Source organism: Silurus meridionalis, chromosome 5, assembly GCF_014805685.1.
Source record: "Silurus meridionalis isolate SWU-2019-XX chromosome 5, ASM1480568v1, whole genome shotgun sequence".
Lineage (NCBI taxonomy): Eukaryota > Metazoa > Chordata > Actinopteri > Siluriformes > Siluridae > Silurus > Silurus meridionalis.
In genome coordinates this window covers 19,762,081-19,780,533 of record NC_060888.1, presented here as the reverse complement: position 1 = coordinate 19,780,533, position 18,453 = coordinate 19,762,081, and the positions used below count along the sequence as shown (strand labels likewise).

Sequence of the window (18,453 nt, the reverse complement as noted above, 5' to 3'; positions counted from 1 at the left end):
AGCATCAGTAAGAAAGGAAATGAGAAGCTGGAGACACAACATGAACAACGGGTGTGAAAAAGATCTTGATTGTGGTTCCATTGCTGACAGGAGGACTTGTAGAACTTGGACCTCCTCTGAGTCAAAATAGTCTCTCTGACAAATCCCAAAACCACTTGAGTTTTTTGTGCATAAAAGTTAGAGGGCAAAAGAAAATAAGACAATAAAGTATTGTTTGTTTGTATGTTTGATTATTTTATAAATTACTAATAATTGCTACACAATTACATGTGTGGTTTAACTTGCCAAGGAATTTATAAATTTTTTTTCTTTGCATTGCATGATTTTTCTTCCTTATTAAATATCTCTTAAATGATGTGATGCTTAGTTGTTCTACAAATACAATCATAACATGTTTGGTAGTGGAGGGCCATGCATTTCACACATAGGCCCTTAGTGGTTTCCTGCCTGAAATCCTTTACCTCTTAATATCATCATTATGATGCCACTAAAGCAAGAACCACAATTAACACAATTCACAAGTTTCCTTTCACTGTAGCCACAGCTGTGCCACCTGCATGCAAAGTTAACCTCATAAAATCACCCCAGGTTTTTTGTGGATTTTTTTCTGAGCTTTATGGTTTTCCTGGGGATTTGAAAAAAAGGCCAATTGAGACTTTTACAAAATATAAATGGTTAATGCAAAAGTTTAACAACTGTTTTGAATGCTTCTGGCTGACCTTTCCTATAATGTCAAATAATACAATATATTGGAAAGAAATCAACCTCACACATTAAACCCTTTGTGTCTCTTTGTGTAAACTGCCTACAATATCAAACTAGGTTTCCTCCCAATGTGACATGGCATTTATCAATAGAAACAAATCATGAATTTGTATTTGTCTGTAGGTTTTTTTCGAGGTGGGTGTTACAGGAGTCAGGAAAATGTTGGCATTATCTCTAAAGGTGGAGGGAGAGGTGAACAAATTTGGGAAACAGTTTTAGTCATTATGCAAATTCATAAATATGACACATGACCTCTGATTACATTAGAACAGGGAGGAAACAGTTAACTGGATCCATTGTTGGCAGTGAATTTCATTAATTAATGGTGATGCATGTCTTTTAGAGCCCAACGTTTTACCATAATAAGCTTGCAGCATGGGTTATCAGCACCAGCTGAGCAGACACTTTGCACTTTTCTTTTCCTGCCAGCTTTCACATAATCAGTTTGCTGCATATCTGTTAAACTTTCATTCAAGTCCTCAGAAGGGTGAGAATGTAATGAAAAAAAAAAACAACAACTGAGAATGAATTCATTTCTATGTGTTTTTTAACACTATGCCTCAATACTTAAGTCCGCAAACCCAGTGCCAAATCTGGGCTTGTGGTAAAGAATTGCAGATGTGCTTCACGATAGATGAATTCCAAAACATGACATATTATTGTGCTAAAATACATTACTGTATAAGATTTTAGCCATGCAGACTTGTAGAAGGCTTTTCTTTACACTAGTTTGACACTTAACCCACTTAATTAATAGTGACAGCTGAATTCTTTTTTAGATTATATAAATAGCTAAATTAGTTCTTAGAAAGTCATCTGTGCAGGAATCACGCTGAATCTAAGAAATCTTTCAGTTTATCAAGAGAAATGAATATCAAATGCTAGATTCGCTACGTGTTCTGTGTAGAAGCAACAGACACTTCCTCTTCTACATGACAACGCTAACCTACATTTCTCTTATCAACTTTGCATGGAAGAGTTGTACACTGTCTGCGGCAAAACAGCATTTCTCACGCCTTGCTGGTTTTCCCAGAATCATGAGAGGACTTCTTGATGTTTTTCTCTATGACACTGTAAAGTATGTGTTTTCATTATTTTTATGTTTGTATTTAGAATTTTTTTATATCTGTTTATTTATCAGTCATTTTTACTTATATCCCCATGTCTTTAATCATCATTTAGATCATCTTTAATAATGAAGATATTTATAAATATGATATGTATGAGGGTAATAAATAGTAAATAAACCTTTTATTACTGTATAGTTTGAGCTTAATAAACAAAATATCTTAATAAACTCCTGATATGTGGTTCTTGATGAAGTTTTTCTCAAGCATGTTATTACAAATTCTGCACTGATAAGATAACAACATGTTGGATAACAAGCATCTTCCAAGCAATTTCTCTTATTAGGGTTGATATCAAATTTTAACTAAACCAAATGACCCTGTAATCAGTCTGAATCTAAGTTAAACATACAATGTAAATACACTATAATACTATAAAATAATTGGTAAAGCATACATGTTTATTAAAGCATACATTTAAAAACCATAACGTTATATGTATTCTGAAGACAGGAAATCAGCAAGTTCACAAATTAGGTAGCATTGGAAAGACCATGATTTCCCCTTTAGCATTAAACAGGAAGTCACAAGGGACCTCACGTGAGTGAAAGTAAGATGCAAAAACTAAATGTACGCAAGAGCGGACACAAATGAACAGAGCGAGAGAGAGAGAGAGAGAGAGAGAGAGAGAGAGAGAGAGAGCATAGATAGTCAATAGTCAATAGTGGACAGGAGATAGGGAACATGATTCTGGAACATGCTAAAACATGTTTGGTTTTTTTAGTTCCTTTGCAGTGAAATTAGTATCATTGAGGTGGTAGCTCTATGTTTAAGTCATTAGAACTTGGATTGGAAGGTCATAAGCTCAAATCCTAGAACCACCAAGCTACCACTGCTGGGGTCTTGAGCAAGTCCCTTAACTCTTAACTGCACAGTTGTAAGTGGCTCTGGATAAGGATGTCTGCCAAAATGATATAAATGTCAACGTAAATTATAAAGCCACACTAGACAAAGCCATCCTGTATGGGCATGCTTCACTTTTGTGTGGTAAGAGTTTGAGGAAGTTTGAGACCCACAATTTACCCACATGGTGACATGGTCAGGGAAATCTTTTGGCCGTAGAGTACATACAGTTGTAAATGTAACTCGTGCCAATTCTGCACCCACCGCTAGATGGCGGAAGTGCAGCTCGAAGAAATCTGTGCTGTTGGTTTGAAGTTGAAGCAGAGAAGTGAAAACACACAGGAAGTAACCGGACTTCAGTGTGACAGCTGAGTTTCCCAAACCTGTAGCTGAGGCATGGTGAGCTTGTTTTATATCAAACTTTTTAGTTTATAAGTAATGTTTACCAAAGTATCTATATTTACATCGGTTAACGTGCAGTTTGAGCTTATTTGTAGCAAAGTTAGCTTACAAGTTTTAGCCAGCTAGCTAGCCGTGTTTACTGTAGTATGACATCTGAAAGTTGTACTGGAGATCGATAAAAACAAAACATTTAGAAAAAGTCAGATCACACAAACATTATAGATATTTTACTCATATTTGAGGTAATCGCAGTGTACAGCATGTGGTCTTGTGTTTTTATTTTTCAGTAATGCGTTTCCGATTTTGCGCGCTGAATGTAAACAAAAAGATGGAAGTGTTGTTCAGGACTATGTAAAGTCATGAGTGCGCACTTTCTTTCTTTTACAGGTTTAAACAACAACCTGGCTTCGATCTGACCCACTGCCCGTGTCCTGAAAGTTTCATATACACGCATAATACTTTTTTGGAGCTGGTTTGTACTAAAGCCAGCAATGTAATGACGACTTCTTTTAGGGATTAGATCTAAAGAAATCTAATCTTTCTTGAGTTAGAAAGCAAAAGCAAAGTTTAGATATTTAAGAGTTTAGAGCAGTCAAATATTTCTGCCTTTCTCCTCATGTAAACTCTTGTTTGGAGTTTGAAATCAGATTTCTCTTATTTGTTTGGTTCATACATCATTCCCATTAGTCTTGGTTTACCTCTCTTTATGTTATGGAGGTCACACTGTTTAATCCCAACTCCACCCTTCCTCCCCCATTCCCAATACGGCCGGCTATGGCTCCATCCGTACAGCTTGGAGTCACCATACTTTACACTTGCCTGTATGGAGCTCTGTTCTGTATCGTTTACTTCCAGCTCTGGTTGTTGTTGTTCTATCGCCATAAAAGATGGAGCTACCAGAGCGTTTTTCTGTTCCTTTGCCTGTTTTGGGCAGCCCTCCGGACCACCCTGTTTTCCTTTTACTTCGGCGATGCTGTTGCCGCCAACCACTTACCCACTCCGATCTACTGGCTTCTCTACTGTTGCCCAGTGTGCCTCCAGTTCTTTACACTGAGCCTCATCAATCTCTATTTTACCCAGGTAAGGGGCATGCAGACCTTCAAAACTATCCTTCGTTCTTGTTTTGAAACCAGTTTCACGTTTGTTTGTGGTGTTGTATGTTATCAGGTCCTGCTCAAAGTTAGAGACTTGTTTTCTATCGAGCCAAGGAAAGGATTGTGAGTATCATTATTTTAAAGACTGGATTATTAAATAAATGATCCGATTGATTTTTTTTATGAGACGAATTAATTTTTATTCTCAGGTGCTTGGCCCGCTGTGTGTATGCATCCATGAGTGTGGTTTTTTTATGCATCAACGTGGTTTGCGCCACCCTCGGTGAGCGAGGAAACACAGGCGGGGCCAGGAACAAAACATGGACCCTGGTTCTAGTCCGTGTCTTGGTAAATGATCTTCTTTTTATCATCGAGGCTGTGTGCCTGGCCACTTCGCTGCTGCTCCTGACCCGATTCTCTCCCACCACCAGCCCCTATTTACACAGCAAGGTACATAATCTGCTTTAAATGATCACTAACAGGGGTGACCTGGACATCTTGAATCTCTTGACGGTACATGGCGAGTGTCTGTAATTTGTGTCCACCAACAGTTCGTTGTCTTCTTGTATTGTAGGGGACCAGTCTTTGCAGGACGGCTGTGTTGGGAGTAGGAGTGATCCTGGTCTTCTTTAGCAGAGCGTGCTATAACCTTACCGTACTCATCCTGTCCCAAAATTACAAGGTGGAATCCTTCGGCTTTGACTGGTATAACATCTCGGATCAGGTACCGAAGCGCAGTTTATTTATTTTTTATGATGCTGTCATGATGAAAATGTCCTCGAAAATTTTGGAGATTCACGTTCACTTTTGTTTCTCCCAAGGCTGATCTTCAGAACGATCTTGGAGACATGGGCTACATTATTTTCGGCGCTATACTTTTCATATGGGAGCTACTCCCCACAAGCCTGCTCATTCTCATCTTCCGAGTTCCACGTCCTCAGACAGAAATGGTTAGCTCTTCTGGTATCTGTAATGACAGACCATCTGCTATTTTTGCATAGGAGCTTAGCATTTTGAATTTGAAGAACCCTGTGTTATGACTCAGCAGCAAAAGCATCTCCTTTTTCTCCAAAACAGCAGACGAGCCAGTTGATATATGAATCAGGATTAGTTAGAATTTGTGGATGGTTTTAGGGACTTCCCGCAAGCACCGTCCCCATTCCCTCTTCACATCAATTTCATTTCTCAGTTCTTTTTTTTTTTTTGGTAATTGTTTGCTACATTGACTAATGCCTTTTCTGCTTGTTTTACTGTTTTCTTAGAACTGTAGTCCCGTCATCAACACAAGGGCCTCACGCGCATATTTCTTTGATGACCCACGATTGATGGACGGTGACACAAGTGCCACTTGGTCACACAGCATACGCCCTAATAGCAGGTATAGCACCACTGGTGATTAAACAGGTCTCTTATGTTCCTGCCTTTACCAGTAATGTTTGAGAGGATACAAATTCTATTTTACCAGGATACTTTCAAGGTAGCTACATGAACAAGAGGTTAAATAAAGAAAAAAAAACCATTGTGTTTCTAACAGCTGGTTCGGCTCCAGTGAGACGGCTCCACTGCTGTTCAACAGGACAGATCCAACAAACCAGCATCACACCCTGTACTCCACCCCACAGACCTGAGCACTCCACAACAGCAGCAATGAGTTAGGGATTTGACATGGACTCTTCTCAGGCAATAATGCATTAGTACCTCAGCCTATGGAGCCCAGTAGGTGATATTTGCACTGAAACCTGGTGCACATGCTTGCACATTCTATGTTTATGCTTCAAATGAATTAATTATAGTAGCATGTAAAGTGACCAGCTTTATCCTGTTTACGTAAATAAGGACCACTGAAGAACTTTCTTATTAACTAAACTTGTATAACATTTTTGTATGTGTTTTTATAAAAATTTAGAGAAACCATAATGGCAATGTTAAGTACAATGCTTGATGTACAGGTTGTGTTTCAGACTGAGAAATGTACATTTTAAATGTTTTAAATATGAATAATTTACATTTTGGTTTTTGTTTTTGTTTTTTGCGCTGTATTCGAACACTTTCCTAATTTAATTGCATTGTAACTTAAGAATTCTCAACAATAAAGACTAATTGTTGCTAAGTATTTTTATATTAAGGAATATAAAAAATGAGTTGAACGATTTATTCTGCAATATTTACAGATCTTGCTATTAAAATACTTTACAGTATGTACAGTTTGTTAATTTATGCTGGCAAATGGCATATTCTCCCTCATCAAAGCAAATATCAGATATGAAGAAAAGTCACAGAGCTAGAAATAATCAAAGCCAAACAATACAATACAAAAAAAAAAAAAAAAAAAATCTTTTACAAGATATTCTTACTATTGCAATGCTCAGTTTGTAGGCTAAAAGAAACAAACAAAAAAAAATCAGACTACATAAAAGAAACAAAAAGAAACCAGTGACTGTGCATGTTCAAAACCTTTGCCTTGGATGTATTATTATTTTTAATTGTGCACGTTTTAACATAGTATCCAGTCTTCTATTTGTAAATCTCCTTTATAACTTGAACAAAGTCATCCTTTGGAAGTGTCTACATGCTGCGCTGAAGAGCAACATAAGAGCCCACGAGGAGATAACTTGATATCTCAAGCACCCAAAGTGCCAGAGTGGGGTACATCAGGTGAATTTCTACTGTATAAAGTCCTTTTTCAAATGCAATGTCTGGACTAGATAAACGATCAGTGGTCCAGAGGCGGTGTGGTGTCCAGCTTGCGTAGGCGGCGACGTCTCAATTCAGCAGCGCTCGGCTCCCCGTCCACCTCTGCCTCCTCTTCCTCCTTCTCAACTCCTGTGGTTGAATCGGGTTGGGAAAATCCCATCGCTCCACTGACAGGATCAGCTAATGAGGGCATAAACGCAGAATTAATGAAACATACATAAATGATTTCATTACTCACTCTCACTCTCTCACACACACACACACACACACACACACACACACACACACACACACACACACACACACACACACACACACACACACACACACACACACACACACACATCTGTCTGTCTGTCTGTCTGTCTGTCTGTCTGTCTGTCTGTCTGTCTGTCTGTCTGTCTGAATAATCACACAATTGTTTACTAATAATTTGCTCTCACTGATTGGTGTTCCATTTTCCTGACTGGAAGCTTCAGTCTTGCCTGACCCACTCGCTTCACGGGTGCTGCTCTCTGGTCGAGGAGGACTGGTGAAGAAGAAAAAAAAATAAAAAAAGGTTTATAGGATCCATGTGAGGGTGTTTTTTTTGTTGAAGCTGTGCAGCATTTTTTTTCAATTCCAGCAAAATGTTATGGTGTACCTGAGTGTTGCGACAGTGGTGAGGTAGTGGTGGATGTTCAGCATGGCAGCATCCAGCAGGGTGTGGATGTTCTGAAGACACTGCAGTCGAGCCTCAAGACCACGGCGGCCTTCCTGCTCCAACTCCCTCAGCTCCTCCTCTGACATTGTGGATAGAGACGGTGGAGGAGGAGGCATGGATGACACTAACAGACAAACAGAAGGACAACAAAGCTTAGAGCAAGCACTAGATACTTATTACCAGCTGACATTATTATTATTTTAATCTTTAGCAATCACTGTCAGGGTTGCTGTGGATCTGGAGATCTGATTCATACTCACTGAAGGGTGGAGGAGGAGGCATGGGCAGCCATGGTGCTGATGGGAATGGAGGGGGAATGGAGAAGGGGAATCCAGCAACAGGAGCTGCTGCAGCAGCACCATCTGTACCAGTCTGGCTTGAGATACTGGCCCCTGAGTCTGTATAATCAATGCATAAATATTTAAAAAAATAAAATTTTACGTTTACAGTAACAAGATTAAAAACAGCCTTCTGATTGGTTTATCAAATGCACCAAGATTTATGATTTATTAGCAAACAGGTGCATTAAAATAAGCCATGTCCTGTTAATTTGCAGTTGTACTCATAATTCTAGTGTCTTTTTTCTAACTGTGCACCATCAGAGTAATATCCTAGAAAGGAAGAGCTAATAAGGGACTTATCGAAATGGGTTGTGCACAATTTGGACTGAATTGATTAATTGAATTAAACATGTTTGAAGATATGCCAGTCACTCTTATGTAGTTCTCATAGGAAGTTGTTTAGTTCCTCTTTTTAAGTGCAATAAAATAAAATAAAAAGATGATGCTTTCACCTGCTCCTGAAGTTTGGGTCGCATCTGCACTGGTCTGTGGCATGCTAGGGGCGGCTTGAGCGGCCGGAGCAGCAGCAGCAGCAGCAGGTGGCACTGCACCAGGGAAGGGAGCCCAGAAAGGGAAAAGTCCTGGAGGGAATTGGGGCATCACACCTGGAGCAACTAAAGAGAGTACCCACAATACATAAAAGAGGTTGTGGTTTGAATGATAACTAAATAATAATAAATAATAATTGAAATAGTGTTTACCATTAGCAGCTGGAGGAGCAGGAGCAGCAGGAGCATTGGCTGGAGCATTAGCTGGAGCTGCCGGGGGTGCTGCAGGAGCAGGAGTGGCGTTAGGCTGCGACGCTCGCAGAACATCCATACGGCATGTTGGACACGTCTGCTGCCTCTGGAACCATGAGCGCAGGCAACTGTGACAAACATATGTAAAGATTAATCAAGTTATATAACCACATGCTTCATGGATAGAACCTGCTGCCATATACACTGTATGGACAAAAGTGTTGGGACACCTGACCTTTCCTGCCATATGTGGTTCTTCTCCAAACTGTTAGCACAAAGCTGGAGGAACACAAATGTATAGGAAGTCTTTGGATGCGGTATAATAAAATTTGCGGTCACTTTAAATTTATTACCAAGCCTGTTCCATCATGGTAATGCCCCTGTGCACAATGAGAGCACCATGAAGATGCTTTATATGGTTTGTAAAGAAGGATATTGGGTGGCCTGCTATAGAGCTCTGTCCTCAACCCTACTGAACACCTTTGAGATGAATTCAAACACTGCACTGCACTGACTTCACCCTACGGTTGATGAACACAAATATCCACAAGCACACTCCAAAATCTAGTGGAACATCTTCCCAGAAGAGTTGTGACATGTGATACTCCAAAAGCACATACCATACACAAGGTGTCCGAAAACCTTTGGCAATATAGTGAATATTTAATAAACAGCAAACAACAAAATGCTATTAAAAAAAAAACATCAACCTTGAATGAAAGATGTGGTTGCAGGGCAGTTTCTTAGCTCCAGTTACCATCTCCTCTCGACAGATGATACATACATTGTCAGAGGCTTGCAAGTCCTCAGGAGTTGCATCTGGGTAGCTGCAAAAGTCAGAGGAGTGTTAAATACACTTAATATAAATACACAATGCTCAAATTCTTGCATGTGTTTAGAATATTTTGGAAAATCGCTTACAGTGTGTTCATGTTGCGAATAGCTCGGCGAGACATTATGGCATCGGTTACAGCCTTCTTAAATTGCCTAAAATGGAAAAGGATAATTTGATTTCACAAATAAAAAGGTATCAAACCATACCCATTAAATCCCCTATTTAAACGGAACTAAAATCCTGCAGTTCCTACTTTGCAATTTGCTTTTTGCACTGGGAAATATTTACCAAATTAAAAATGTCAAATTTATTTACTCATCGTTTAATAATTGAGTTATCGAGAGTCTCTCAAAGATTGTGTTGCTCTGAATTGTGTTTTGAAACCATAACAGTGGTCAACGTGTGCCAAGAAAATAGCAGAGATGTTGTTTGGATGAGATATTAACAAGAAAAAAAAGAAGAAAAAAAAAGAAAATAAAGAAAACAGACTAGGTTGTGTGAAATGACATTTTCAGTGTAATACCGTCTTTATAAAGAAAAATTCCCATCCAAATAAAAGCAAATTCAGAATGAGCTTTTATATTGCCTCACCTCATTGCAAGATACATGGGTCGAATAGCAAACAGGGGGAAGGTGTGCACTTTGATCATTATGGTCATGAAGGCCATGTAGAGCAGCACCTTAATAAAGCCTAAAAAATAAGATCATGCATGAAACACAGACATCTACCGCTACATTTCAACGTGCCTCGCTGTATAATTAATATAAAGACAACCATCTCACCTGTGAAGAGCTCCGTGTAAAGCATGTAGACAGCTTTATTTTCCCATGGGTTCTCACTCTGGAGGTCAATGGTGTGCAGGGTATATTTAATGAAGGTGGTGAGAACCATGGTCATCAGAATTGCGTACTGAAATGCATCAGAGTGATGAAGAAAAAGAAAGTGAAATAAAGAAAACAAGGCAAAGAGAAGGAGTTATTTTTTTGTGCATTGACTTGGACTGGACTTCCCCTTACTAGAAGTTGTAATTCCTAATGGGGTCACTTGAGTTACAATTGGGTACATAAGGGAAATCTTGTGTTTAATTAATTTATTTTACGGTTATTTCCAAATGAATATAATAGCCTTTTTCACTATACTGTACTAGTGCAGGAATCCCCCTAACAGTCTACCTCCAGTATACACACTACCACCATGTCTCCGATTGTACATTAATGTATTATTCTAAACCATGCCTAGTAAGAACACTTACCATATTATAGTAATGTTTTCTAGATCTAGAACACTATTATTACAATAGCAAAGAATTGTAACAAAGACAGAGCTCGTTGTGCTCGAAATCTCTAAATATTTTACAGCCAGGTATGAAAACCTGTCAGACTGGAACACTTTGGATTTATGCCATCTAGTAAATGTCGCTTTTAACTCTAGAAGATGTGACTAAGATATGCACAAAGTACATGACTAATAAAGTCACTCACATGAGCCCTGCTCTTGCGCACACACACACACACACACACACAAAGACTTTTGTCACATGTAAACAAGGCTGCTTGGCGCCGCACTGTTTCATAGTACCCTGGTGTGGCTTTTCCTAAAACAGCACAGCACTGCTCGTGTGACCGGTAACATTCCCTATTCCTCATTCTTGAGTAAGTTATAATACACAAACATATCAAAATGAGTAAACGTTAAATGAATAACTCTGAAATTGGGTAAATGTAGTAAAGCTCGTCCAAGTCTGGGATTGCAGAGAATTTATATGTTCTTTTTGGATTGTTTGGACAAAAAGTTCAGGAACCCCTGAACTAGTGGTGGGCGAAGTACACAAACCAGTTAAAGTAGAGATACACTAGGTAAAATGTTACTCCAGTAAAAGCGCTCCCCTTAAACTTTCACTTAACATTTTTATTATTAATTGAATGATATCAATGAGTCAAACAACATATCTATTAAAATGATCACGAACCCAAAACCTTTTCAACTACTTCAAAATAATCGTGCAAATAAGACCACAGTAGTTGTGGCAAGGTCTAGCCAAGAGATTCTTCCATCATTTATCCCTTTCAAAATGTTCTGCTTGCTGCTGAACTGTCAAAACAAGTTTAAAACAGAGAGCTCTACCCTGATTGGTGGCTTGCTGAGTGCTTGACCAGTTTAATCCACTCATAAATAAAAAGGAACGACTGATTTCGAAATAATACGATATTTGACTTTGCAGTGTAGTGCAGTTAAAGAAAGTCTCTCCAAATAGAAATACTTTTTACATTACCGGACTATAAAGCGCACCCATATATAAGCCGCACCCACTAAATTTGACAAAGATTTTTATAAAAATCTTTATAACTTTTTATAAATTTTTATAACTGTCTATAAGCCACAGGTTCCTAAATTGAAACTAATGAACTTTACACAGGCTTTAATGAAAGACAGTGTCTGTTACACGGTGTAACGGGTGAAATATGTTGTGGCTCCTTTAAGAGCAGAGCGGCATTTTGGGAATAGCCTGCCGCCTCATTTTTCCGCTATTACTGCATGTGTGCAGGACCGAGAAATATGTCCTTATTATTTTCTGATGCTCATTTCTAAGTTTCTTTGACTAACCTGTAACGCTGTTGCCAAGAAGAAAAAAAAAGCACAAGTTTTGGAAACCTGTCTGTGCTTATATGATTTCATTTGCAACTGGAGTTAGCGAGCTCTCCCTTGACCCAGACTCAACGTGTTACAACGGCTTGTATCTAAACAGTAGCCTACCAAGGTGGTCATTGTTTACTGTCTTCCTCCTTCCTTTCACAACTATTTCTCTCGGGAGTTTTTCTTTTGGCATCGCCGAGCGTTTAAAAAACATTTTTTTCTCTCCCGATGCCGTGCAGCTCAGAACACAGGTGAGGTGCATTTTTTCGTTTCCGTTCGGAAATTTTATTGGTCTAATATTATGGGGCTCAGTTTTTTGGCTTGCAGTTTGTGAAACCGGGAAAAACCCAGGAAAAATTCATAAATAAGCCGCTTCGTTGTTTAAGCCGTGGGGTTCAAAACGTGGGGAAAAAGCGGCTTATAGTCCGAAAAATACGGTACATTTACTTTGTTACTGAACCCCTGTTCCTGTCAGACATGACGGTAAGTTCAAAACAGTATTGAAAACACATACCCAGAATTTCATCTAATGTAAAAAAAATAATAAAATTAATAAAGTTATTTCAGATAAAAATGTACAAGCTTATAGGAACCTCAAGTTGCAAACAGTAATCACCTCAAATCCGAAGACCAGCTGTACTGAGGCTCCTCTGGTGATGATGCTGTGGCAGGCATGATTGACAAATAAGAAGTCCAGTACTGCCAGCAACACCATTAGAGCTAAGCGGGAGGATAAACAAACGTGTCAACAGCCGAGGAAACATGATGCAATATCAAGAAACAATTTCCAAATAAGGTCAAAAAGCATTGCCTAGCAGGTGCGTCCTCAAATTTTGCATAATGCCGAAAATAGACATGTGAAATGCAGAATTCTACTTTTCCTCAACAATTTGAATTTGAGTGAACTGATGCAAGTGACAAAACTTAACCAGTGTGTTGAGAAAAAAAAAAAACCCAAAAAAACACCTAACTAGGTTTTGCAGGACTGGTGCGGGTTTAACTGGTTAAAATTGTTGCTTGACTCCTGAAACTTTAAATGTAACTTTAAACTGGATTTGACAGTAAAGCATCAACAGCATGCAGTATGACCTTGGTTATAAGAACGAGCACCAGTCCAGCTACACTCATCACAACATTTCCTTTTAATACAATTTATACTCACAGAGCACTCTGAAATGGAAGACCCATGAAATGTTCGGACTTCTTTCCATCTACAAAAAGTAAAAATATTAATAATAAAAGACAGATAAAAGAAACTCAAGCAATTGTATTACTAATAATGATTTTCTCAGCTAAAAGTCCAAGCATTAATAATTATCCATATCATAGAAACAATGTACAAAAAAAAAAAATCTCTTACACACTACTTCAGAGTTTTATATGTTATTGATATAACAAAAGTACCATCCACAAATAAAGGGTCAGTATGAACAGAAGGTCTGACAAATCATTACATACAAAGTCCACTCTGTCTTCAGCCAGCCAATGGAAGCACTTGAGGAAGAGCAGCAAAGTGAAAAGGGCCACGAAGCGGGGGGAAAAGTCATCCCTGAAGACTGTGAAGGCTAAGCAGGTCTCTGTCACTGCATACCAGGAACGCTCGATCAGGTGCTGGTGGACGGAGTGACGCAATGAGAAAACGCATAGATTGTGGCATGTCTGTGCAGAAAAACCTCAGGCTAAATCAGAACTAACGTTACAAATATGCGCACATGCATACCTCCATCTCTGCAGCTCTCAGCTGGCCGAAGAAGACCTTCCGCATGAACTTTCCCAGTAGAAAAACCAACACGAAAGCCTGGATGTATAAAACCTGCCAAAGAGACCACGCTGTTTTAATATCGGTGCATGCACAGGAAACAGGACGCACTCTGCAAGAATTCAGAGTTCACAGACACTCACATTAAGCTAGATTTCCAGCAAAGGCACTTTCCTTTTTATTAGTCCAAGTGTACAAAATTGCCTTTGCTAAATCAAACCTTTGACTTGTGAATTGCTCCGAGTTGAATTACCACTCACATTTTGAAGCAGACACAAACAGTATCATTCTTCTGCATAACCATGGCTGTAGCTTGTTAATCCCAAAAGCTGGTTTTAAACTGCATGTTTATAGCCAGTCTTTTATAATTATTACTTGCCACATCGTACAAGATCCCATTAAACTCTTAATCCCAGAACATGTGTGTGCTAAAATATGCTCTCCGTGTCAGATTTTACAATGCAGATCCTTGAGGCTTAGACCTGCTATTAATAATTCAAAATAAATAAATACATTTATTGCGCTTATGGCAGCAATCAGCATGATCGGGGCTTGCATAGAAAAGGGGGTAACTAAAAGAATAATTTCTGTCTTTGAGCATGTTTCAGCTTTGTTTTTTCACTGCTACTACTGTGTTGTTACTAAAAAAACTCCTGTGCATTTAATGTTATTAGAAGAACAGAGGTCGTACTCTTTTGCCTTTGTGACGTCAGTGAGCGTGACACATTATGCGCAACAAAACCCCGATCTCAACTTTTTTTTTCTTCCAATTTTACATAATGTTTGTCTGCAACAGCAAACAGAATGCAGCTTAATCTTAACTAAGTCAATAAGTAACAAGTCTGTTCTTTATGTGCTCATGCTGTATCTGCCCTGCATGTGAGAATTAATAGGCCTTATTACAAAGAGTGTGTAAAAAAATAAATAAAAAAGAGGCAAGTATGTAAGTATAATAGCCTGACTCGCACTCTAATGAAATTTTGTATTAAAACAAAGATAAGCGAATGATTTGGATGGACTTACTGCCATGCTCGGACTGCTTTTGGTGAGGTATACCACTGTCGGATAGAACTGGTGTTTGAGGAAATAGGCATGAGCCACCACAGCTCCAGTCAAGGCCAGACTAGTCACTGTTACCAAAGCTGCTCGCACCATGTTTGCACTGTAAATACTGGAAAATGAAACAAATAAAATACAGACCACCATTTGTCACTGATTTAAAATCACAAGTGAAAGTACAAATCATTTAAGCCAGATGCATACGATCCAAATATCTGGTTCGATCCTAAATATACGGCTTAATCAAGTCAACAGACACTTGCATTACATTCTCAAATAATATTTCTATATACGATGCACAAAATTATGATCCAATATGCAAATCTCATTTTTTTTTTTTATATAAACTCCTATACTGGAGTTGTGCCACATTAAACCATAATGTTGTTTTTAATATATATATATATATATATATATATATATATATATATATATATATATTTTTTTTTTTTTATATTTCATTTTTATAATCAGAAGCAGGTTTAGGATGACCCACATTTATGCTATCCTACATCATTATTATACATATTGAAGAAAGCTTATCACAAAAAAGTTTCTCATAATGTTGAGTATTACAGGAGCAATTTTGGATTTAATACTGACAAAGCTTTTAATACATGAGTATTGAAAAATTTCCGAGCAATCGAAACAATTATTTAGAAAAATAAAACTCTCTCCTGTGAGCAGCTTCACAGTGAAACATTACATAAAATACTAATAAAAAAAATAGTATGCCATTGTACACATTTTATTCGTACTGGCACATATAAATCATATATTTGATAAGAAAATAAGTAAAGATTAATAGTGTTATCTGCATGATGTGTAAATATTCAGTGTCTCTCCTTGAGTAAATCCACACCCACTGTGCAGCTCGACAGGAAGAAACGCTTCTTGCTGTTCTATGAATCAATATTTTAGTCAGAATTTATTGTAAATATCTAAACCGGACTTTTACATTTTATATAAAGTATAAATCAAGGTTTTATAGGTGTATCCGTGAGCTCCAGTTTACTGTAGACAGGTCGTGCGCTCCAGCTGCTTTCACCTTAACTGTGCTAGCTAGCAGCTGGAGAGTAGGAAGCTCGTCTAGTGCAAAATATATTTTTCTGTAAAACGACAGAATTAATTCACTTATTTAAATGAATTAAATGTAACAATAAGCCGTGAAGGGAAAGTAATAAAAAACATCTAATCACCGCGAACCTGATTTATTTCTACCTCAGCAGGACTTAGCCGCGCAGCTAACCGAAAGCTAATCGGCGCGCAGCTCGCGAGCACCGCGGACTGTCTAAAACGCTTCTTACCGCTTCACACCCGCACAAGCGCGCACACACACACACACAGTCCTGCAGGAACCGCCGGGGAGAGCTCAGGCCCAGAGCCGCCACATCAACTACAACCGGCTCGGTTTCCCCATCCGACACATATAAAGCTCTCGCTAGCAGACGGACGATTACGTGTTTATTTTTCGCTTGCTCTTACAAAAGGCCACCTCACTTCCGCCGCTCCTACGTGACGTCACCGAGCTGCCACACAGTACCGTAAGTACTAGAAAAGCGTTGCATTTGTTTTCTTTCTACTCTGCGTTCTACTTGATTTTTCATGTTCTTACACTGCCGATATAAACCCATACATGTATTACACGATAACAGCAATAACCAGGTCATAACGTCGTCACGATTTATTAAATACGCCTCAGAAAAACAGAACATAAATTAGAAAACGTGCATGTATATTTGTAGTTGTAAGAGGGAGCATGTATTATTGACTTTTGTGCTGTCAGCATTTGTGCTGGACATCATTTCTGTACTTTGTATTTGTACAAACAAATATTCTCTTCAAATATTTCATTTTTTTGCCCGTTTGTATTTCAGTAAAAGTACTTGGGTAGAAAGGTACTAAAGTATCTATTTGTCATGCTGTTTCAAAGAAGAGTTTTCGGTCATTAGAGTTTGAACTCCAACTCTCGCGAGAACAGAGTGGTTATGGTTGTGATCTCGCTGCAGTTATTATTGAACGCGATTTATGTGTTCACTTCGATGTAGCTTGAATTTCAGATTTTTTTATGAAATATAGTGGAGTAAAAAAGTAAAAAATATTACGCAATAGTAATTTAAGTTAAACTTTTCAAATGTGTAAGTACTCTGATAAAAGTACAGATACTTGAAAATCATCCCTTAGTACAGTCCACTACTGTTCTCAATACTATTACAGACAGACAGCTTTATTAATCCCAAAGGGAAATTGTAATGTTACAGCAGCCAGTTCACAGACATACAACAAAGTACAAGCTACTAGATGTAGAATATTAAGGCTAATTTAAAAACATAGATCACAGTAAGAAAGGGGGGATAAAGGTCATTAAAAAACCCCATATGATCTCTCATCACTTTTGTAAACATATCACTGTTTACAAAAATGCAGTCAGGTGAGAATATGAGAACTGTACATTAAGGTGCATTAACTAGGTAACAAGATACTGTTTCTATGTACATGATTGTGTACAAGATTGAAACTTAATTAACTGTAAATAAAATGCACCAGCAAGTGTTTATAGGACTGTGGTGAGACCTGTGAAGATGTATGGATTAGAGACAGTGGCACTGAGTAAAAGACAGGAGGTGGAGCTGGAGGTAGCAGAGCTGAAGATGTTGAGGTTTTTATTAGGAGTGATGAGGGTGGACAGGATTAGAAATGGGTTTATTAGAGGGACAGCGCATGTGGGACGTTTTGGTGACAAGGTGAGGGAGGCGAGATTGAGATGGTTTGGACATGTGCAGAGGAGGGACATGAGTTATATTGGTAGAAGTATGCTGAGGTTGGAGCCTCCAAGGAGGAGGTTTATGGATGTGGTGAGGGAAGACATGCAGGTAATTGGTGTGAAAGAGGCAGCTGTAGAGAACAGGGTGGTATGGAGACGGATGATCCGCTGTGGTGACCCCTAATGGGAGAAGCCGAAAGAAGAAGAAGAAAATGCACCAGCAAGAAGTTAAATTAATAAAAAGAAAGAATGTAGTATATGATCATATCAGTGCAATCAGGTGGAGAAGAAAAAATAGGTTATGGTGCATTTAGGTTCACATAGGTTCATACTTTACACTGATGTTCTGTCGTGATGCTTCCAAATATCCCTCTGATGACCTATTACATTAAGTAAAAATATATTTGAAAAAGTGAAAACATTTATTCCAAACGTAAGTGTTTGTGAGGTGGAAATGCGTTTGTTTTCAGTGCTCTTATTACACTAAGAGGAACCAATTCATTTAAAAATGTAAGAAATTAGTTTCGCCTTCCCACTTTGCACGTTTATTTAACTTCACACACCACAGGTTAGCTTGTTATTCAGGAACAAGTATACTTAATGTAAACATTTGCCATACAATCCTCCTGTATTAAATAAACAGATAACCAAGCTTTCAAGATTTACATATGTACATATTTAACATTGAGTAA

At 38.4% G+C, this 18,453-nt stretch overlaps 2 protein-coding genes across 2 annotated transcripts; one reads left to right on the top strand and one right to left on the bottom strand.

The window, feature by feature from the left end:
• The first annotated feature begins 1,718 nt into the window (after nucleotides 1-1,718).
• gpr137 (G protein-coupled receptor 137) lies at nucleotides 1,719-6,344 on the top strand. The gene is made up of 9 exons (XM_046849040.1): nucleotides 1,719-1,843; nucleotides 3,006-3,134; nucleotides 3,525-4,217; nucleotides 4,305-4,354; nucleotides 4,441-4,681; nucleotides 4,806-4,955; nucleotides 5,053-5,181; nucleotides 5,494-5,609; nucleotides 5,766-6,344. Exons 3-9 carry the CDS (start codon nucleotides 3,849-3,851, stop codon nucleotides 5,857-5,859), a joined length of 1,149 nt encoding a protein of 382 aa, XP_046704996.1. The 5' UTR covers nucleotides 1,719-1,843; nucleotides 3,006-3,134; nucleotides 3,525-3,848; the 3' UTR covers nucleotides 5,860-6,344.
• Nucleotides 6,345-6,369: 25 nt separating this feature from the next.
• syvn1 (synovial apoptosis inhibitor 1, synoviolin) lies at nucleotides 6,370-16,500 on the bottom strand. The gene is made up of 16 exons (XM_046849038.1): nucleotides 16,305-16,500; nucleotides 14,962-15,109; nucleotides 13,900-13,992; nucleotides 13,638-13,790; nucleotides 13,342-13,390; nucleotides 12,796-12,899; nucleotides 10,328-10,454; nucleotides 10,136-10,235; nucleotides 9,631-9,696; nucleotides 9,420-9,536; nucleotides 8,671-8,837; nucleotides 8,422-8,583; nucleotides 7,889-8,026; nucleotides 7,569-7,752; nucleotides 7,369-7,454; nucleotides 6,370-7,105 (listed from the first exon to the last, which is right to left on the bottom strand). Exons 2-16 carry the CDS (start codon nucleotides 15,091-15,093, stop codon nucleotides 6,945-6,947), a joined length of 1,839 nt encoding a protein of 612 aa, XP_046704994.1. The 5' UTR covers nucleotides 15,094-15,109; nucleotides 16,305-16,500; the 3' UTR covers nucleotides 6,370-6,944.
• Between the last annotated feature and the right edge of the window lie 1,953 nt (nucleotides 16,501-18,453).

Excerpts from the sequence above, each read along its gene's own strand:
- gpr137 (XM_046849040.1), top strand. The coding sequence starts at position 3,849 with ATGGAGGTCACACTGTTTAATCCCAACTCCACCCTTCCTCCCCCATTC. Across the intron at positions 4,682-4,805 it reads GCCCCTATTTACACAGCAAG|GGGACCAGTCTTTGCAGGAC; the intron begins GTACATAATCTG and ends CTTGTATTGTAG. Across the intron at positions 5,610-5,765 it reads AGCATACGCCCTAATAGCAG|CTGGTTCGGCTCCAGTGAGA; the intron begins GTATAGCACCAC and ends TGTTTCTAACAG.
- syvn1 (XM_046849038.1), bottom strand. The coding sequence starts at position 15,093 with ATGGTGCGAGCAGCTTTGGTAACAGTGACTAGTCTGGCCTTGACTGGA. Across the intron at positions 9,537-9,630 it reads ATTCGCAACATGAACACACT|CTACCCAGATGCAACTCCTG; the intron begins GTAAGCGATTTT and ends TGACTTTTGCAG. Across the intron at positions 8,838-9,419 it reads AACCACATCTTTCATTCAAG|TTGCCTGCGCTCATGGTTCC; the intron begins GTTGATGTTTTT and ends TGTTTGTCACAG.